We start from the raw sequence: 18,625 nt of genomic DNA on the forward strand, positions 1-18,625 counted from the left end.
GGTCTACTTCTGAGGAGATGCAAAACATCTCTGCTCGCTAGAGCATTAGACTCCTTCAAGTTATCTGGCAATTGGGAATGAATGTGAATGGGAGTTTAAAATAAAGAGGTGATTTGGGGTAAAGACAGAATGACTCAGAAGCTTGATGGAAAGGACACAGAAAAATCCCATTATTTCAGCATTAAAAACAGATATCTTGCTCCACAAGGTTAAATGCCTTTTAATGGCCTAGAATGCTCATTCCATTGAAGGATGCACATTCTCTTCATCCAATTCATTTTGAAGAATCAAGAGAGAGGGTAGTAGCTGTACGTGTGTATATATAAATTTAAAGAAAGGAGGAGAGTGAAAAAGAATAGTGTGCACTTTAACCGGAAATAAAATCATTCTTTATATTAGAAAGAGATAAAAAGATGTTTCAAAAGTACAGATCCCCATAAAAAAATACCAAGAGGAGAACAAAAAAAACAAAACAAAATCCCACTTCATTTTTAAAACCTAAAGACAAACAAAAACAGCCCTGCAGACCAACATTTTTTCTTCTGATTGCACAGCAGAGGACGCATTTCCAAGCATTGGGAAATTAAACTGGAGGCAACTATAGCTTCAATTCTTTTGTGAATTATGCCCTGTGTGTTTATTATGCTACATTGCTTTCATAAGGCCGAACACCCATCTCTACCTTTCTAAAGGTAGATTTTTTTCACAAGTACATGTATTTTTCTGTGTTTATAAGCCCATGTATATATTAAATGGGAAGGTAAGATAAATGGGGGAAAGTTACCCTCCACTGGATTTACCTATAGTCTGAGCCAGGGTGGCGCAGTGGTTAGAATGCAGTACTGCAGGCTACTTCTGCTGACTGCCAGCTGCCTGCAATTTGGCAATTCAAATCTCACCAGGCTTAACGTTGACTCAGCCTTCCATCCTTCCGAGGTGGGTAAAATGAGGACCCAAATTGTTGGGGGCAATATGCTGACTCTGTAAACAGCTTAGAGAAGGCTGTAAAGCACGGTAAAGCATTACATAAATCTAAGTGCTATTGCTATTGAATAGCCTTTATAATGATGAGATTCCTTGAAAAAGTCAACTACACTGAAAAATGGCACCTCAATTTCGCCTGAAAATGACACTGGCTCTGAAAACCTGGGTTGGAGAGGCGAGAAAATGGATGTGCTTTGTCTGCCTGAGGAGAGAGACCAAAGTGTACCTCTGGGATATGGTGGCTGAGACAGTAGCATCTGTTGCAATGCTGGCAGAGCTGTCCCAGGGTTGTTACGCTGGCTTTGCATTTGGAGAAACCACATGTGTTGTCTGCTTTAATTGCTGCAGAGATCATAGCATCAAAATCTTCATTGGCTGCAATTTCCTTTTTGGATTTATTGGATGCCTTTCCTAAATAAGTATAAGGACATAAAATAATTAGAGAGCAGTAACAAAAAGGTTGCACACAACATTTTATTATGGACATAAAGAGGCACAGCTGTGTTGATCAAGAATTTGACAAGTTTCCCAAATGTACTTTTTTCGAGAGACAACTGGGCTTTCTGGTTTTTCTTTAAAGACGTTTCTCATCCAAGAAGCTTCTTCAGCTCTGACTGGATGGTGGGGAATGGAAGGATTTCCAGAAAAATTGCAGACCACAGGAACCACCCGCGTTTTACATTTTTCTGGAACTCCTTTCATTCCCCACCATCCAGTCAGAGCTGAAGAAGTGAAATGTCTTCAAAGAAAAACAAGAAAGCCCAATTGTCTCTTGAAAAAGCACTGGCAGGATGCTGGCTCTGTGCAACCAGATGGCCAACGGATAGCACTAACTTCTCCTTCAGAAGGAATCGGTAAGATAAAATGGACAAATAAGAGTAGGCAAAGCATGATAATGGAGTGGCAATAATGAGATTTGTTTGTTTGTTTGTTTATAGGACTTACATGGCTGCCTATTTTCAGACAATGTCTCTAGATGGCTCACCGCAATCTAGAAAACACGGTTAAAAACAAAGGTACCTTTCTCCTCCTCAGATGCCAGATTGCTTATCATTGCTCCTCAGGTGCCTCAGGTGCCAGATTGATCATCAATCTGATATGGGCCGTGTCTGGTGCTCTTGGAGGAGACTCCCCATTGGCTTGTGTGTATGAAGACAAACTGCCTGAGACTAGCTGAACTATCTTCGAAGCTGCCCAACCAAATTAGAAACTCTTTTAGAGAAGATTTTAAAGAAGGAAAAAGGGTTAGGGTTAGGGCTGCTGACAGTAGAAAGCCATACACCTGGAGGGTGTCATAGTTTGAGAAGGCTGCTCCAGAAAATGTTACCGATTCAAAAATTAGGGGCCACACTCTTGATTTTAGAATCAAAATCAAAGGCACTGCCTGGATACAGGTTTATTCCCATGCCCAAGAAATCCAATTGCCTCTATATTTTATAGCAATCTTATCAATGTACCAGAGGGGATTTTCTTCCTCTTTAGAAAGCTGGAAGGATGTGAATTTCAGAAAGTATCTATGCACATATTCAGTGGTTTCATTTCCCCCCCAAAGTATCAATCACAGAAAATGGGTACATGTCGAGTATGTGCAAATACTCAGGTGTTTGCGCACGGACACCTTCCTAACAAGGCAAAGAATTTTTTTCTTTTCTATTGATACCATTTTTTTTATTTGTATTGGCAAGCTCATGTATAGCCTCTATGTGAACATAAAGATCCGAGAAAGACAACTAGGGTATGTTAGAGGATATTTATGTAGTCTGGCTCAGCTTGGTGTCAGCTAAGGATCTGTATTTTGTCTCTTCAAAATGTTCTAAGCAATAATCCAACTGCACAAAGCAAGCCTATGTCGTACCCTAGGTCATCTGTTCTGAAAATTTCAGAGATACTGATTTTGGGGGAAATCCATGTATTTCCAAAAGCCAGGACAAATATTTGGCTGACATTTTCGAAAGAAGCCTATGTGTAGAAAACACACTGTGCTTCCTAAATCTGAAATTAGTGGTTGCTCTCAAAAAGTAGTTGTGTTTTAGAAGTAAGCCTGCTTCTAGCAACTCCTTCTGTAAGCACTGTATAAAAATAGGAGGCTTGATATTTAAAGCAGAGAGTTCTGTTGGCTGCATTTTGGTTTAAAATTTCCCCAAAGCTCCTCAAAGGATACACTACCGTTTTCAGGAGAGAATCTATGTAGGGATTGCAAAGAAAAACAGGATAAACAGCGGATTAAAAAAGAATAAAAGGGGCATCTTTTAAACTTTTAAAAATGGATTCTTTACCTCCAACATTTTTTTCTTTCTTCCCAATTATTTCCTGAAGATTTACATTGGATTCTCGGCTTTGTTTCACTCTCTCTTCTTTCTTCTTTCTCTCTCTTTGGATCCGTTCCACATGCAACGTTTTTAGGTCTGGGCCAGCACCGCTCCCCCTCTCTTCACTGCCTGCATCTATTTCTTCTGGACAGCCTTGAATTAATTCAGGTTGACAAGCCGCAGTATCTCCCAAAGATAATTCTGTTGGAGAATCTCTCCTCCGAATACTTATGTGTCGTGCGCTGCCTTCTCCTGTGCTCACATGCTGCAGCCCGTATTCTTCAGCCAACTGATGGATAAGCATTCTATCGTGAGCGTTTAAAGAGGAAGGGAAATCCAGTTGGACCTCACCACTATCCAGAAACTCCAAGATTCTTGCTTTATGTTTAAATGAGTTTTCATTCTCTTTGGTGTCTGATGTTGTGACTTTGCCCGTGTTTTCCAGGGAACATTTTGTTAGCCTCTCTCTAGGCTTTTGGGCAGGTCTTCCTTTTGGTTTCTCTCCAAGAGCCTTTGGGACTGGGCCAATGCTGCATTTAAGTTTCTTTTCCTGGTCAGGGGGACCCAAAGAACTCTTGGGAGTGTAGTTTCCAGGTACAATATCATCCAGGTATTCAAAGGCCGTGCGCACTTCTCCGTGGGTGTTCATATACTCCACCAGCCGTTTAAGAAAACTGTGGTTACTAATGGTGCAAGAGTCACAGATTACAGCCACATGACGTCGGGCCCGGGTAATTGCAACATTTATTCTCCTGTCTTCGGCGAGGAATCCCACTTCACCTACACATCATAGAAACAGAAAGTCAGGATGCAGAGCTTTGCAGACCATGTAAAGTAATGATAATAGAGCCAGTTTTACTGCAAGCATATTTCCTCAGAAGCAAGTTAGACTGAACTCCATGGGATTCAGTAAAGTATATTGCTTCTTTCTATAATTATCTAAACTATTGCCCAAGAATGACGTTTCTAAAATGGATTGAACACGTGAACAGAGCGCAGGCAGAAATTTATTTATTTACAAACAAATCCAAACACATTTTCAGCACCAAGGGCCTGCATAAACAGATCCCATGAAAATTTCAACAGTCATACTATAGCTTCCTTATTATCATTATTGTAAAACTATGAAATCTGAGGTGGGAGTGTCATTGCCTGTGCCGAATGTCAAACTGAATGCTCATGTTGACAACTTCAAAGTAGAAAACATATGTAGCCAAGTCTCATAATCACCCAAAACCACACCTAATCCAGTGTATGACAAAGATCAGATGCACTTGACAAGTGTTCATGGACACCATTTTGACAGAGGGATAACTTGTCTTATAGACCAATGATACGTGGAAATGACCTTATGGACAGAAGGAAAAGCCTCAGCCTAGACAACCATCATGCTACAGGTATCTCAAGTCCACAGAAGAAAAAGAGGGGTTTGAAGGATCTCAGAAGGCCCTCCCCAGTTTTTGGAAAAGTAAAACTAAAGGAGAGGAGAAATGCTTAAATTCAGGCTTGTTTTCATTTCAGTAGAATATGCTTGAAAGTTACTTATCATTAATTTCCAGAAAGGCACTTCTTTAGTCAATAACCTAGCGTGGAAGGCCCAAGGAACACTGAAGCTTTGGATAGGTTGCAATATTATTTTAATATATTTTTCTGAGAAATCCAGTTTCAACACATTTTACTTTTAAATAAGGAAAGCAAAATTCAATAAACGGCCAGGAGCTAGAAAAATAAGAAATTTTAGCACTTGATATGACTTCTGAAAGATGTTCAAGTGTTCATTTTGTTTCACAATGGGGAGGGAAAGCATATGGACTGTTCATGTTGATTAGATAAGCTTTATAAAGTTTTTGTCTACAATAGAACTAGTTCTAGACTGGAGCTATATCTGACAAGAAGAATTTAACGTGAGGAAGTCTTCTTGAAGTATTGCAAATGCTCATTTTGCTCATTTCTAATTATTAACAAGTCTGATAAAGGTCAGAAAAATATTTAGCATAATCTTTAAAAGAAAACAGCATCCAAGACTGAATAAATAGCTAGAAATGACAAAGCCTTTTATACAAGCTATTTCTGATCTCCAGGTTTTTTTAGATTTTATAATAACAGATAGCAAATGCCAGGATGAGTCAACTCAGCTACTTAACTGACGGGGTTGAGTCCCATATAAGGAGCTAGGCAGAAGACAAATGGAAAAATAAACATTAAAGGGCACATTAAAATATGTGAGTCACCAATTTGCGCTCGAGAAGCCTAACCTGGGAAGTAATTACCAAGTGTCAAAACTATATCGGAAGACATAATATATAGACAACAATGAACCACAATTTGCTTATCTATTTTAAACAGGGAGGCATTTTTTTTCTCCAGCAACCATATGAAGCAGAGAAGAAATCCCTGCCCATATCATGCCCCGCTATTATAATGGGAAAGAAGAAAAATATTTACAGACTTTAGAAACATCTTTTGAGTTACATTCACAGTCATCTGAATAGTTATGATTCATGTGGCTGCAAGACAGAATTTTAAACTGAACGGCAGTCACCATAATTAGCAAAAAGGTTGACTCAATTATTTTATCATTTTCTTAACTGTTCGCCATTCTGGTCTCCATTTTTGAAAAGAATTATATAGAAAATCATAATGTTCTTTTTAATTCCTCAGCCAGAACCATGAATCAGTCGCAACCACATAAACATGCAATAGCATCAGTGCTTCTTGTAAATTCCTTGTTTTCATTCTGCATGACTGTATTTACCTTTTCTATTAGACCTTACAAAAGAAAGAACCACTGCCTCCTTTTCTCTTCCTTGGAAGCCATCCACTGATTTAATCTCCAGCTCTGGATACTTCTGATACAGATGTTTTCTTAGCATGTCCACCTGGAAAACAAAGCGCTTATTGGCACAGGAAATGAATGCCATATTACTGAAAAAGTCCTCTCTTTCCAAGAGAAATTAAGCATCTTATATCTGAGAAGGTAGACTGCTGCCTAGAAAAAGGAACAAAAAGCTACATACAAACGTATGTAAAAAAAGTATGTAAAAAAGCTACATACAAACGTGCCTATATATATATCAATATATATATATATATATATATTTGTTTTCTGAGGTTTTCGCGGGTGTTTGTATGTAGGTCTTTGGTTATTCGGGTTTTCTCCCGCGTAAAATTGGAAGTGTCTTGGCGACGTTTCGACGAAGTCTCATTCGTCATCTTCAGGCTTCAGCTTCGTGCTTCTGGGAGCAAATTGCTTATACTTATACTTATACTTATACTTCCTTATATTTTCTCATATATATGTTTATATACTATATAATCATTTTGTGTGATGCTTGTGTATATTGTTGTAACAAAAATAAATAAATAAATTAAATAAAATAAATCTGATGTTCATTCTACTATTTCTGAACTGGTGAAGTAGGACCTACAGCCTGGAGGGAGGAATGGGGATCTTCCTAACTTACTGTAGACCAGCAGATGCTGGAAGAAGCTGTTAGGTCTACACCAAACAGCACACAAAGCATGTAAGTCCATATAGATCAAGAAAATGGAATAAAGTTCTGCCTCTACTTCACTGAATTTATTATTAGTGAGAGAAATTTAGGTTCCTGAAGATTCAAATCAGTTTCATTTTCTTTTGTACTTACTATGGTGTCACAGGTGCTCTCTGAGCTTGGTAATTTTCTTTCAGACATTTCATTACCAAACTAGAAAACATCATCAATGCCAGCATATTTCTTTCTATCATTTTGTGCTTAAGTTTTCAATTTTTATTAAGCATGACATGTTTCTTAGTATATGGCAGTAGATGCACTAACCTGAAGATTGTAAGGAGCAATGACAGCTACATCTTTGGCTTTCACACCAGCTTCTATCAAAGCATCTATATGCAAACCGGTAAGCTGTACCTCACCTGGGAACAAGGAACAAGCAACTTTAAGGTTGAAGAAGCAGGCAGGCAGGTTCAATTAAAAAACCAAGCCGACCTTTAAATTTCACTTCACGTTCTAAATAAAAGAAAAACCAGCACTGTGTGTGTAATCATCTAGTATATAAGCACAGATTTATTTCCTAAGAATTCAAAGGTTATAGGAAGCCAAAAGAAAATAAATGTCGGTTTCCCACTGCTAGGAATTGCTATTTTCCTAATACAGCAGTTATGCCGTAGGTCACCTTGCTAAGGGTTTATGTTCTTGATTTAGATGATCAAGAACATAAATCCTTGCCATAGGCCCTGTGGTTGGCAAACCAAGAAACATTCTTTTGTTCCATTTATTCATTCACTAGGCTCTTGCTGGTCACCACACGAGAAAAGAGCTGTCCACAACTGTTCCTTGGCAAAATTAGCAAGGGTGTATGTACACACTAAAACATAAAATGGTCCTCATTTACATGTGTCATAAACTGTACATTGTAAACAAGATTTTTTTTAAAAAAAAAGCTACTTTATTTATTTGTAGTGTTTATAAACTGCCCCAGTTTACATGGCTCTGGGAAGCGCACCTTAGCAAACAAATACCGAATGAATATTTCCTACCTAGAAAACCAAACTGAAATTATAGTAAGGAGACATCGTAAAGGCAAATAAAATAGATGTGTGCCAGAAACTCCAGAGTGCAAAGGCCTGCTGATGTAAAATCATTCTGACAGGCTTTCTGAAATTCAAGGAGGGCAAGGAAGGAGCCAGTTCCATAAAGCCAGATCCACTAAGAAAGTCTTACTCAATGTTTGAGCATTGACCTATTCTTCTTCTAGCATAAAAGAAACCACATAGACATATTGCTGTTTTGGAAAATGTCACTAAACATTATTCAGAAACATGGATTCTAAGACTTATGGCTTTCGAACAATATTTCCCAAATTCTCTTTAGTTCTTGATGTATTTTTAACCATTCTTTTTAACTGCATAGGTTTGTGCCTTTGTTTGCTCAAAACTGTCCAGTTTTTGTCCAGTGATGTGGCAAGACAGTTAAAAGTGAAAGCTCTCTCAACTCTGCTGTGCCACAAACAGAATGGATATCAATATTCCTGGCTGAGCGCTGATATCTTTCCTGTTGCTTCAGAGCCAGTTGTGTATCTAGAAAGATATTTAAACTTCAGCTGCAAGATATGACAAGCATCGCTGGTAACTGCCCATACAATTTGCCCAGCTGTTATCAAGATGTAAGTTGTCTTGCTGGAGACCAGTAGATTGGTCTGGGCTTTCAACCTGGCCATAGGAGCCTCTACTACTACCTGTTATTTAGAACGTCATCCCAACTTTCTATTTGAGCTTAGGGTAGAGGTAAGAAATCTGTGCTCATCCAGAAGGTTATTTTTAAAATTATTTCATGTGGTGATCCAGAAGATAACAGACTACAACTCCCACTTTCCCTGATCCTTTTTAAAGCAAAATGGAATTTAACAGTATCTGGAGAAATTTAACATTCTCCATCCCCCCCCTCCACTCCCCAGTTCTTTCATATAACAAGACAAACACATGGATTTTTTTTCTTCCCCATCACCAGCTACTGTTCCTCTAGTTAAAAGAACAACAAACACTTTTCCATATTGTTCATGTTTATTATTCAGTTTCATGATTGTAAAAAAGATCTGATTCCTTGCCTTTTAAACAGGCAAGAAATCAATGTTATAAAGATTCTCCTAGCAGATTAATCTATTTTGCAGAATTGCTCAAAAACCTGACATTATTTCAAACTTACATAAGCAGCCTTATTCAAGTTCAGAGAATCAAATGTTCCTGCATATATAAAAAAGTATCCTTGAATGTGTCTAACGAGACAGATAAGGACAACATTACTATAACTTTTCAGAGCCTTTTCTGGTTAAAAAGTGGGAATGAAACATAATACTGCAGGCCATTTGACATTCAATTATGCATCAATGCCCAAGTGAGATTATTTAGGGCTGCAACCCTATGTACATATGGTAACAAAATAGATGCCAGGAACAGTGGGCAGTGGCAAAAACAAGGGAAAAATAATAGATGCCAGAAAAACAGTGGCATGTCAGAGCAAACATAAGTATGAACAGCTTCTAAAATACATACTATTGGTTATTCAATTTCAGCATGCATTGTTTATTCTCATAAAATTTCCAAGCCAAGTTAATTATAACCCACCACAATTGATTTCCACCTAAAACCCATGAGCATGTTTTCTACCAGTTTAGTAGCCTTTTGTTCCACCAAGGCTAGGTTTCATTCACTTAATTCATGGGAATGCATAGGAAAGTTCTCTTTCTGAATTGTTAAAGCAGCAACTTCTTTTTAAAGGCCTCATGTCGGTTTTGCAAGCTGCTTCAATCCCATGTGCATGTGCAGTCGTTTCATTGCAACATTGATTTCTATTTTTTCAGCCCAATTTAAAATTCTATAACTCTTAACTACGGGGGTACAAAGTTCAAACTTACGAAACAAAATAATATTTAGGATTTTGCTACTTCTAGTCACAACCAAAATTGTGCTACCTTCTGTCTCTTTCTTACTCCATTGTATGTTTTATATTGATTCAATAGTTGTACTATAGTACAGTGTGATGTGGATGGAGTTTTTGGTATGTGAACATCTGTCTCTTTCATAGTTATCACTTACATTTGGATCCAAAAAACAAAAAAACCCACCTAGAAACAAAACTCTAAAAACAGCCTTGGAAGCCATGGCTAATTTAAACAGGCTATTCATCTGCCTCAAGGATATAACATATCTAATTCAAGCATGGCATGCAAGAAATTTCCAGACACAGACATGTTCAACAATTTCCACAGGAGTTGTACCTGTGATCATGGGTATAATATTAACAGTCAATAACTCATTTTTTACCATACTTTGCTGGTACAATGAAACTTTTGCATTAGCTGGTATTACAAAATGACTATATGGGTAATATAAATGGAAGGGGCAGGTTTTTTTGGGGAAGGGGGGAAGATGCCACTCAGGAAACAAAAATCATGAAGCAGAGTAAATGATGGTACCTGGGTTTCCTCTAGATTGTTCTTCTTCCACTTCTAGTTCAAATAAGCCACAACCAGCTGTATCTATAAGCAGCAATGGGATACTGGTCTCTTCTGTGGGGGCCACTCCTGGCAAGTCTCTGTCAAATTATGAAAAAGAATGACACAAACTACTTTTGCAAGAAGCTGTAAGGTCATTTTATTCTCTGTCTGCAACTAGGAGACCTTAGAACCCATTCTTAGTTATTATGGGGAAAGAAACAATACATGCACCCGAATGGGAACACAAATTAGCATATATGGTGTTCCTGTTTAACAGTAGCGTTGCTTCTAGTAATACATATATCAAGCAAATTACAGAACAGGGCAGTTAAAAATTGTTTTCAATGAAAGCAAAGAATAAAATTATAGACAAAAGCTTTCACCGAACACAACTACTTCCTTCGCTCAGAAACAAAAGAAGCGTGCCTTGATTTATTGCTGGAGACAGTAATGTGACAGCTGTGATATTAGGAAAAGATACACTCTGTGGGTCTAATAACCGCAAAAAGATCTTGTTTGTACTTAGAAGAGCCATATTAATCATCAACATTACAGAACTAGAGTTGTTCCTTATATATCTAATCTCTGAGCAAACACATGAAAATAATTTTAAGGTATCCAAGGATGGATAGGATTTGAAGTATGAGAATGTAAATTCCTTTTTTTTAAATCTTGGTCACATACAGAAGCTATTGATAAGAAAGGACTCAGAATATAAAATCATAACACCATATGAACAGATATAATTGCAGGGGGATGCAAAGGAAAATACAAAGATCCAAAAGAGAGGTTTACCTTCTCTCCCATCAATGACTCCTGGGGACCCAATTACCATCAAACTGCAAGCTAGGTAGCCCAGCTCTTTCTGGCACCATTATCTGTCCCTTGGCATAATGTTTCATTACTTGCAAGTGTATTGATAGTTGCCAATATATAGACAAACAGGAGCAATACAAATATGGCTTGGCTTGTCACAGCTGTGAAGAAATTCTCTATAGACACATGAAGGACTAGAGTTGTATCAAACCCCTTCTCCAAATTAAGAAGTTGTTGCTCCTGTTATTAAGTATTAAAAGTATTAAATTTTTAAGTATTAAATAACCAAGTTACAATTCTGGATTGCCCAGGAACTGTGATGAATATTAATTGTATTGGTTCAACCAAAGTAATTTCAGAAATCGTAGCTTAAAGTTAACATATTTTAAACTTTAGTTACCATTTAGTACAGTTTGTTGGTCTACATGTAAGAGAAAACATTGTAAGCTAAAAGTGGAAATGACCACAAACTTCCCACCAACCGAAAAGGATGGAGGTTTGTCAGCATGAATATGCGCTGAAGCAGTCTTCCTTGAAGATCTCCGACTATAATGTTAAGTTTAATGGACATAATTTGTTCAAAACTGCATTTGCAAGTTGTTCCTGGTAGCATGTTCCCCAAAGACCAATTCTTTGTTCTGGATGGAGAAGTAAGCAATTACAGTACTGATTTTTAAAAAAACAAATATTTCAGCATTATCCATTGTTCTACTGCAAGGCTTCAGATGCAGAGCTGGTCTCTCGCATATTAGTCGATATACAGAGACAATGCCAGCAGGTTACTGAAGCTTTTGTTCTTCTCTACTTATACTCTTTTTTCAACTCCATTTTTGTTCTTTTAAAATAATTCCATCTGCAGAGAAAATCATGCCAAAAGAATCTTTATGTCAAATGACTCTCCCTTCAAAATTTAGATACAATCTTTATGAGATTAAAGCTACTGGGATAGCAAACCAATTCTCACTGTACCATCAGTAGTTATTAAGGAATGCAAAAGAGAATTGGTTAAAATGTGGATTTAAAAAGAAAGATGCACACTGTATGATCAAGGGTTTTGGCTATCTATGCAAACAGTGCTGGGTTGTGAGAAAAGTTAAGATGAATGTGTTATCAATAAGAGCAAAAGCAAATAATGCACTTCCCCGTGTATTCGAAAAGCTGAAAGCAAAGGTGCAATTGAGCCAGTGTTTTACAAAATTTCACTGGGAATATGCTTATGGAATATGATGGTACATATTTCATAATAATGTTAACATCATGCTGAATCCAGTTAAAATTATTTATACATTTCCTTAATACTGAAATGGATATTAAAACTGCAATTGTGCATGCTTCTTTGAACACAGTAAGGCAAAAATCAAACACATTGTTGGGGGGTGGGCAGAGTGTGAGTTAATACCATGAGAAAAACTCTAAAGAAGTTAGTTACTACAACACCATCTTCTTAAACTAATAATTTATTTATTTATTTATTTATTTATTCAAATTTATATACCGCCCTATCTCCCGAAGGACTCAGGGCGGTTCACAGGCAGATAAAAAAACATATATATACAAATTAAGAAAACCATTAAGAAAACATATTCAGAAAGCCTAATTATTAAAAATAATATAAATATTAAAACCAATTAAAACCCCTATAAAATTTAAAAATTTAAATTTTAAAAAATTTAAAAAACTAGTCCAGTCCCGCGCAGATAAATAGGTGTGTTTTAAGCTCGCGACGGAAGGTTCGGAGGTCTGGAAGTTGACGGAGTCCTGGGGGGAGTTCGTTCCAGAGGGTGGGAGCCCCCACAGAGAAGGCCCTTCCCCTGGGCGTCGTCAGACGACACTGTCTAGCTGACGGCACCCTGAGGAGTCCCTCTCTGTGAGAGCGCACGGGCCGGTGAGAGGTATCCGGTAGCAGTAGACGGTCCCGTAAGTAGCCCGGCCCTATGCCATGGAGCGCTTTAAAGGTGGTTACCAGAATGTTATCGCATCGTGGCATTACGATTCAAGTTAAGGGCAATATTGCTGATTATTTAATTAAATGTGTCTCTACTTGCAAGATGTTAAACAAGACTATATTCTTCCACACAACTGTTCAACCTTTAGTTTAAAAATATTGTTAAGTCTGCTAAGCTAGAATTCCATCCACCCTGCCTTGCCCACCACCCAATCTCTATTCTTAATAATAATAATAATAACAACAACAACAACAACAGAGTTGGAAGGGACCTTGGAGGTCTTCTAGTCCGACCCTCTGCCCAGGCAGGAAACCCTACACCATTTCAGACAAATGGTTATCCAACACTTCCTTAAAAATTTCCAGTGTTGGAGCATTCACAACTTCTGCAGGCAAGTTGTTCCACTTATTGATTGTTCTAACTGTCAGGAAATTTCTCCTTAGTTCTAAGTTGCATCTCTCCTTGATTAGTTTCCACCTATTGCTTCTTGTTCTACCCTCAGGTGCATTGGAGAATAGTTTGACTCCCTCTTCTTTGTGGCAACCCTGAGATATTGGAACATTGCTATCATGTCTCCCCTAGTCCTTCTTTTCATTAAACTAGACATACCGAGTTCCTGCAACCGTTCTTCATATGTTTTAGCCTCCAGTCCCCTAATCATCTTTGTTGGTCTTCTCTGCAACATCTTTTTTTACATCGTGGCGACCAAAACTGAATGCAATATTCCTAATGTGGCCTTACTTCACGTGATCTTGATTCTATCCCTCTGTTTATGCAGCCCAGAACTGTGTTGGCTTTTTTGGCAGCTGCTGCACACTGCTGGCTCATATCTAAATGGTTGTCCACTAGGATTCCAAGATCCCTCTCACATGTACTACTATTGAGCAAGGTACCACATATACGGTACCTGTGCATTTTGTTTTTTTGGCCTAAATATAGAACCTTCCTTTTTTCACTGTTGAATTTCATTTTGTTAGATAGTGCCCAATGTTCAAGTCTGTCAAGATCTTTCTGTATCTTGAGCCTATCTTTTGGAGTGTTGGCTATTCCTGCCAGCTTAGTGTCATCTGCAAATTTGATGAGTTCCCCATGTATCCCCTCATCCAAGTCATTGATGAAGATGTTGAAGAGTACTGAGCCTAAAACAGAGCCTTGGGGTACTCCACTGCATACTTCCCTCCATGTGGATGTAGTTCCGTTGAGGACTACACGTTGAGTGCGTTTGGTCAGCCAGTTACGAATCCATCTGCTGGTGGTGTTGTCTAACCCACATTTTTCTACTTTATCTAGTAGTAGGTTATGGCCTACTTTATCAAATGCTTTACTGAAGTCCAAGTAAATTGTATCGACAGCATTCCTCTGGTCCACTAATTTTGTCACTTTGTCAAAGAATGCAATAAGATTAGTCTGGCATGATCTGTTTTTGACAAACCCATGTTGGCTTTTGGTTATTACTTTGTTTGCTTCTAGGTGTTCGGTGATTCGTTGCTTGATCATCTTTTCCAGAATCTTCCCTGGTATTGAGATTAGGCAGATAGGTCTGTAGTTTCCTGGATCTGTTTTTTTCCCCCCTTTTTTGAAGGTGGGAACTACATCAGCTCTTTTTCAGTCCTCTGGCAGTTCCCTGGTGCTCCAGGATCTTTGAAAGATATAATTCAGTGGTTCTGAAATTTTGCCTGCCAGTTCCTTCAGAACCCTGGGGCGTAATCCATCCGGTCCTGGTGATTTGAACTCGTCTAGGGTAGACAGATGTTCACGTACCATTTTTTCCCCTATTTTAACTTGTGTTCCTAATCTGTTTTTTGTGGTGCTGTTTTTGATAGGTTGGATTGTTTTTTTCCTTTTGTATAAAGACAGATGCAAAAAATGAGTTAAGTAGATCTGCTTTCTCCCTGTTACTTGTCACCTTCTTGCCACTTTTTCCCAGCAATGGGCCAATTGTTTCCTTGACTTTTTTCTTGTTTTTAACATGTTGGAAGAAGCTTTTTTTGTTATTTTTTACTTTTGTCGCTAGCCTTTCTTCATTGTGAGCCTTAGCTTTCCTGACTTCATCTTTACAGGCTCGGGCTATTTGCTGATATTCTGCCTTAGTTATTTGCCCCTCTTTCCACTTTTTATACTTGTCCTTTTTGTTTTCAATTTGTCAGATAGTTCTTTATGCATCCATGCTGGTTTCTTTTCAGATCTATTATTTTTCTTCCTCATTGGTATTGTGCTAGACTGGGCTTTTATAATCTCACTTTTCAAAATTTCTCAAGCTTCTTGAGTTGCTTTCCCCTTGAAGATTCTCATCCATGGAATCTTTCTCAGGCTCTTTCTGAGTCTATTGAAATTAGCTCTCTTGAAGTCCAAGACTCTAGTTTGACTTTGTTCTACTACTTGTGTTTGCATAATGCTGAATTCCAATATTGCGTGATCACTTGCCCCCAAGATTCCTATAGCTTCAACACTTTCTATCATTTCATCTCTGTTAGTGAGAATTAAGTCCAATATGGCTGATCCCCTTGTTCCCTTCTCTACTTTTTAGGAAACAAAGTTGTCTGCTAGGTTTGTTAGGAACCTGTTGGATTTTCCACTTGGTGCAGAGTTTGTCTCCCAGTTGATATCAGGGTAGTTAAAATCCCCCATTACTACTGTGATGTGCTTCCTACATACCTTAGTTAGCTGACTAGTAAAAAGTTCATCTACTTCCTCTGTTTGGTTGGGTGGCCTATAGTATATACCTATGGCAATATCATTTTCCCTCCCTTTAATATTGACCCAAATGCATTCAAGATAATTTTCATCATTGTTGTGCTCTATTTCTGTAGAGATGTAGTTATTTCTTATATATAGTGCAACTCCACCTCCTCTTTTATTTGGTCTGTTTCTTTTAAATAATTTATATCCCTCTAGCTGTATGTTCCATTTGTCAGTTTCATCCCACCAAGTTTCCATAAGGGCAACAATATCATATCTACCCTCATTTGAATTTCTAATTCACCCAGTTTATTCCTCATACTCTGTGCATTGGTGTATAGACATCTCCTCGATAGTAAAGATGAAGTCCTACTCTCTAAACCAAGCAGACCCTCAAAGACACCTTAAAACTCTACTGCTTTACTGCTCCAGAGAATGCCTCAAAATAAATTATTCTAAAACAAAGGTATTAGTATTCTCTAAGAGATACTTTAAAGCTCTGATTGGATAATTAGCAGCAAACGTATCAAGCAAGTTAAATCTTTTAAGTATCTAGATATCTATTTTAAATCTTCTACTTGAAAGCCTATTCACGCAAGAGAGCTACTAGCAAGAATCCAAAAAGCATCCCTTGCAATTACTAAATTTGCAGATCAATCTGGAAACAATGATCTCTCAGAAGCTATTAAACTATGTAAAATTAAAGTTCTGGGCATAATGCTATATAGTGCTCGGATGTACCTACAAGGAGGTCTTCAAGATTAAAAGCAATTCAGTCAAATTTTTAAAAAAATCTTATTGCAAGTCCCTCATTTAATTTCTTATGTTGCAATTTGACTGGAACTTGGCTGCACTTCCCTTGGGCCCAATTTTCCTGTCCTAGGATTTGGCTGATGGAAGCCTAAAAAGGAAATTGCTTGGTCCATCTCACCATGCTAGATAGTTCTCTGCAGCCCTAAGAAAGCATATTAGTGATAACACAATTTTCTTTCTTCTCTGGCCTATTCCTAGATATTTCTTCAAAGTTCTATATGGCCCACATAAAAGACTATTACAGTAGCCTAATTGGGCATTATCTATTAGAGCAAAAACTGGCAGATATTTACGTCTTCCACATGAAAGCCATAGTTGTTTTCAGACATGGAAGTAAAATCTGTTTCACATTTTCTAGTAAAATATCCACTGTATACCCAATGATGATAGAACTTGATATTTCGTGGTCATATTGCTATTGTGATCAAGAGACCATGAACCTTCTTTTTGTGACCCGTCTTCAGAAATCCATAAGAAAGTTTCAAAATTTCTATCAATAGCTACAACTCTTAGAAACTGTCTGGTTCCTCCATCATATTATTAACTACTGGGTATTGTTTCAGGATTTTCTTGCAATTTAAAAAATTCTTTTATAATATGAATGCTGTTCTTTTTCCATATGTTTGCTCTTGGACTATAAATAAACTTTGAATGCTTAAATTTTAGAAATCAAGTGAGGTCCCAAAGTGGGGACCTCTCCTTCAAGGCATGCCTAGGGCCCAAAACCCATATAGACGTGAACCCCGGCAACTCTGTTGCTTTCCTTCTTGTACTTTAGATAACGCTTTGACTTGAATGAATAAATGAGCCAGGGTGGCACAGTGGTTAGAGTGCAATACTGCAGGCTACTTCTACTGACTGCTGGCTGCTTGCAAATTGGCAGTTCAAATCTCACCAGGCTCAAGGTTGATTCAGCCTTCCATCCTTCTGAGGTGGGTAAAATGAGGACTCAAATTGTTGGGGGCAATAGGCTGACTCTGTAAAATCGCTTAGAGAGGGCTGTAAAGTGTAAAGCATTGTAAAGTGGTATATAAGTTTAAGTGTTGTTGCTATTGCTAATGAATGAATGCGTCAGGAATATTACTATAATCAATAGGTAAACTCCTCTGTGTTTACCTGAGAGTCAACCAACAGCCACAGTGTCAGGATTGAAACTACTTCTCTTTTAAACAGGGTGATATCCCACTCCCTTCCCTTTCTAGGTAGAAGTTTTGTTTATTGTAAGATATCCCAGGATGATCTCCAGAAAAGGAAAGAAGCAAAAGTCAAGGCAAATTAGAGAAATAGGAAGCTAATATTCTCTTCCAACTTTCAATAAAAATTTTCTGGAAGAATTATTAGCAAATCTAATAGCATGATAGCTGGTGGGCCAACAGTGACAACAATTTCAAGCCTACAACACATCTTCAGCTGTTGAACAAAACTTGCATGCTGCAACCTTCAGTGCAGAAATCAGCTATTTGCCAGTTGAAAATGGGGCAAAAGTCTATTTGCTAGAACAGAGCTAGAGGAAAAGATTTAGTGCAGTCAGGAGAAGTCTGCATTACCTTTAAATATTAAAAGACAGCATCAATTTAACATTTGGACAGAAAAAAGAAAGCAAGTAAGCCATCGATCACTTACTTCAGTAAATGTTGTGCGACAGAACAGTGAGCTGATAGATGACCGTCATACATCTCAGTAGAAGCCCATTGCATTATAGCTTGGTGCATTCGGTACTGCACTGTGAGCATCTTCACAACACGGTCTCCACATTTCTGAATCAGCCGTTCCATTAAGCTAAGAGAAAGACCTTGTGCAGCAGCCCTGCACCAAGGGAGTAATAAAAACAAAGTGAAAAAGAAAAAGGCATTCAAGGACTGTACAAAGGCCAGACTGGTTGCTTTTCTTCCATCACTGCCTGTCATATTTAGAGGAGTTTTTTTAAGGGATGCTTATAATGTGTGACTGAATATCTGATCCACATTCTGATTTACATGCAGGTGTTTCCGAATATTCACTTGCATTTCTCTCCTTCCATAATGTACAAGGGATACAACCACATAATTCACCAAAGGCAATGGAACCTAAACACATCAAATGTTT

General features: G+C 37.9%; 1 protein-coding gene across 1 annotated transcript in view; it reads right to left on the reverse strand.

The window, feature by feature from the left end:
- IGHMBP2 (immunoglobulin mu DNA binding protein 2) overlaps nt 1-18,625 on the reverse strand; it is an 81,183-nt gene that overhangs the window by 6,246 nt on the left and 56,312 nt on the right. Inside the window, exons 9-14 of the mRNA XM_058156448.1 lie at nt 18,164-18,346; nt 10,266-10,384; nt 7,112-7,206; nt 6,049-6,172; nt 3,261-4,073; nt 1,211-1,395 (exon numbers count right to left, since the gene is read on the reverse strand). Coding sequence (XP_058012431.1) covers nt 1,211-1,395; nt 3,261-4,073; nt 6,049-6,172; nt 7,112-7,206; nt 10,266-10,384; nt 18,164-18,346 — 1,519 coding nt within the window. The remainder of the gene's footprint in view (nt 1-1,210; nt 1,396-3,260; nt 4,074-6,048; nt 6,173-7,111; nt 7,207-10,265; nt 10,385-18,163; nt 18,347-18,625) is intronic.

This window comes from Ahaetulla prasina, chromosome 1, assembly GCF_028640845.1.
Source record: "Ahaetulla prasina isolate Xishuangbanna chromosome 1, ASM2864084v1, whole genome shotgun sequence".
NCBI classification, from domain to species: domain Eukaryota; kingdom Metazoa; phylum Chordata; class Lepidosauria; order Squamata; family Colubridae; genus Ahaetulla; species Ahaetulla prasina.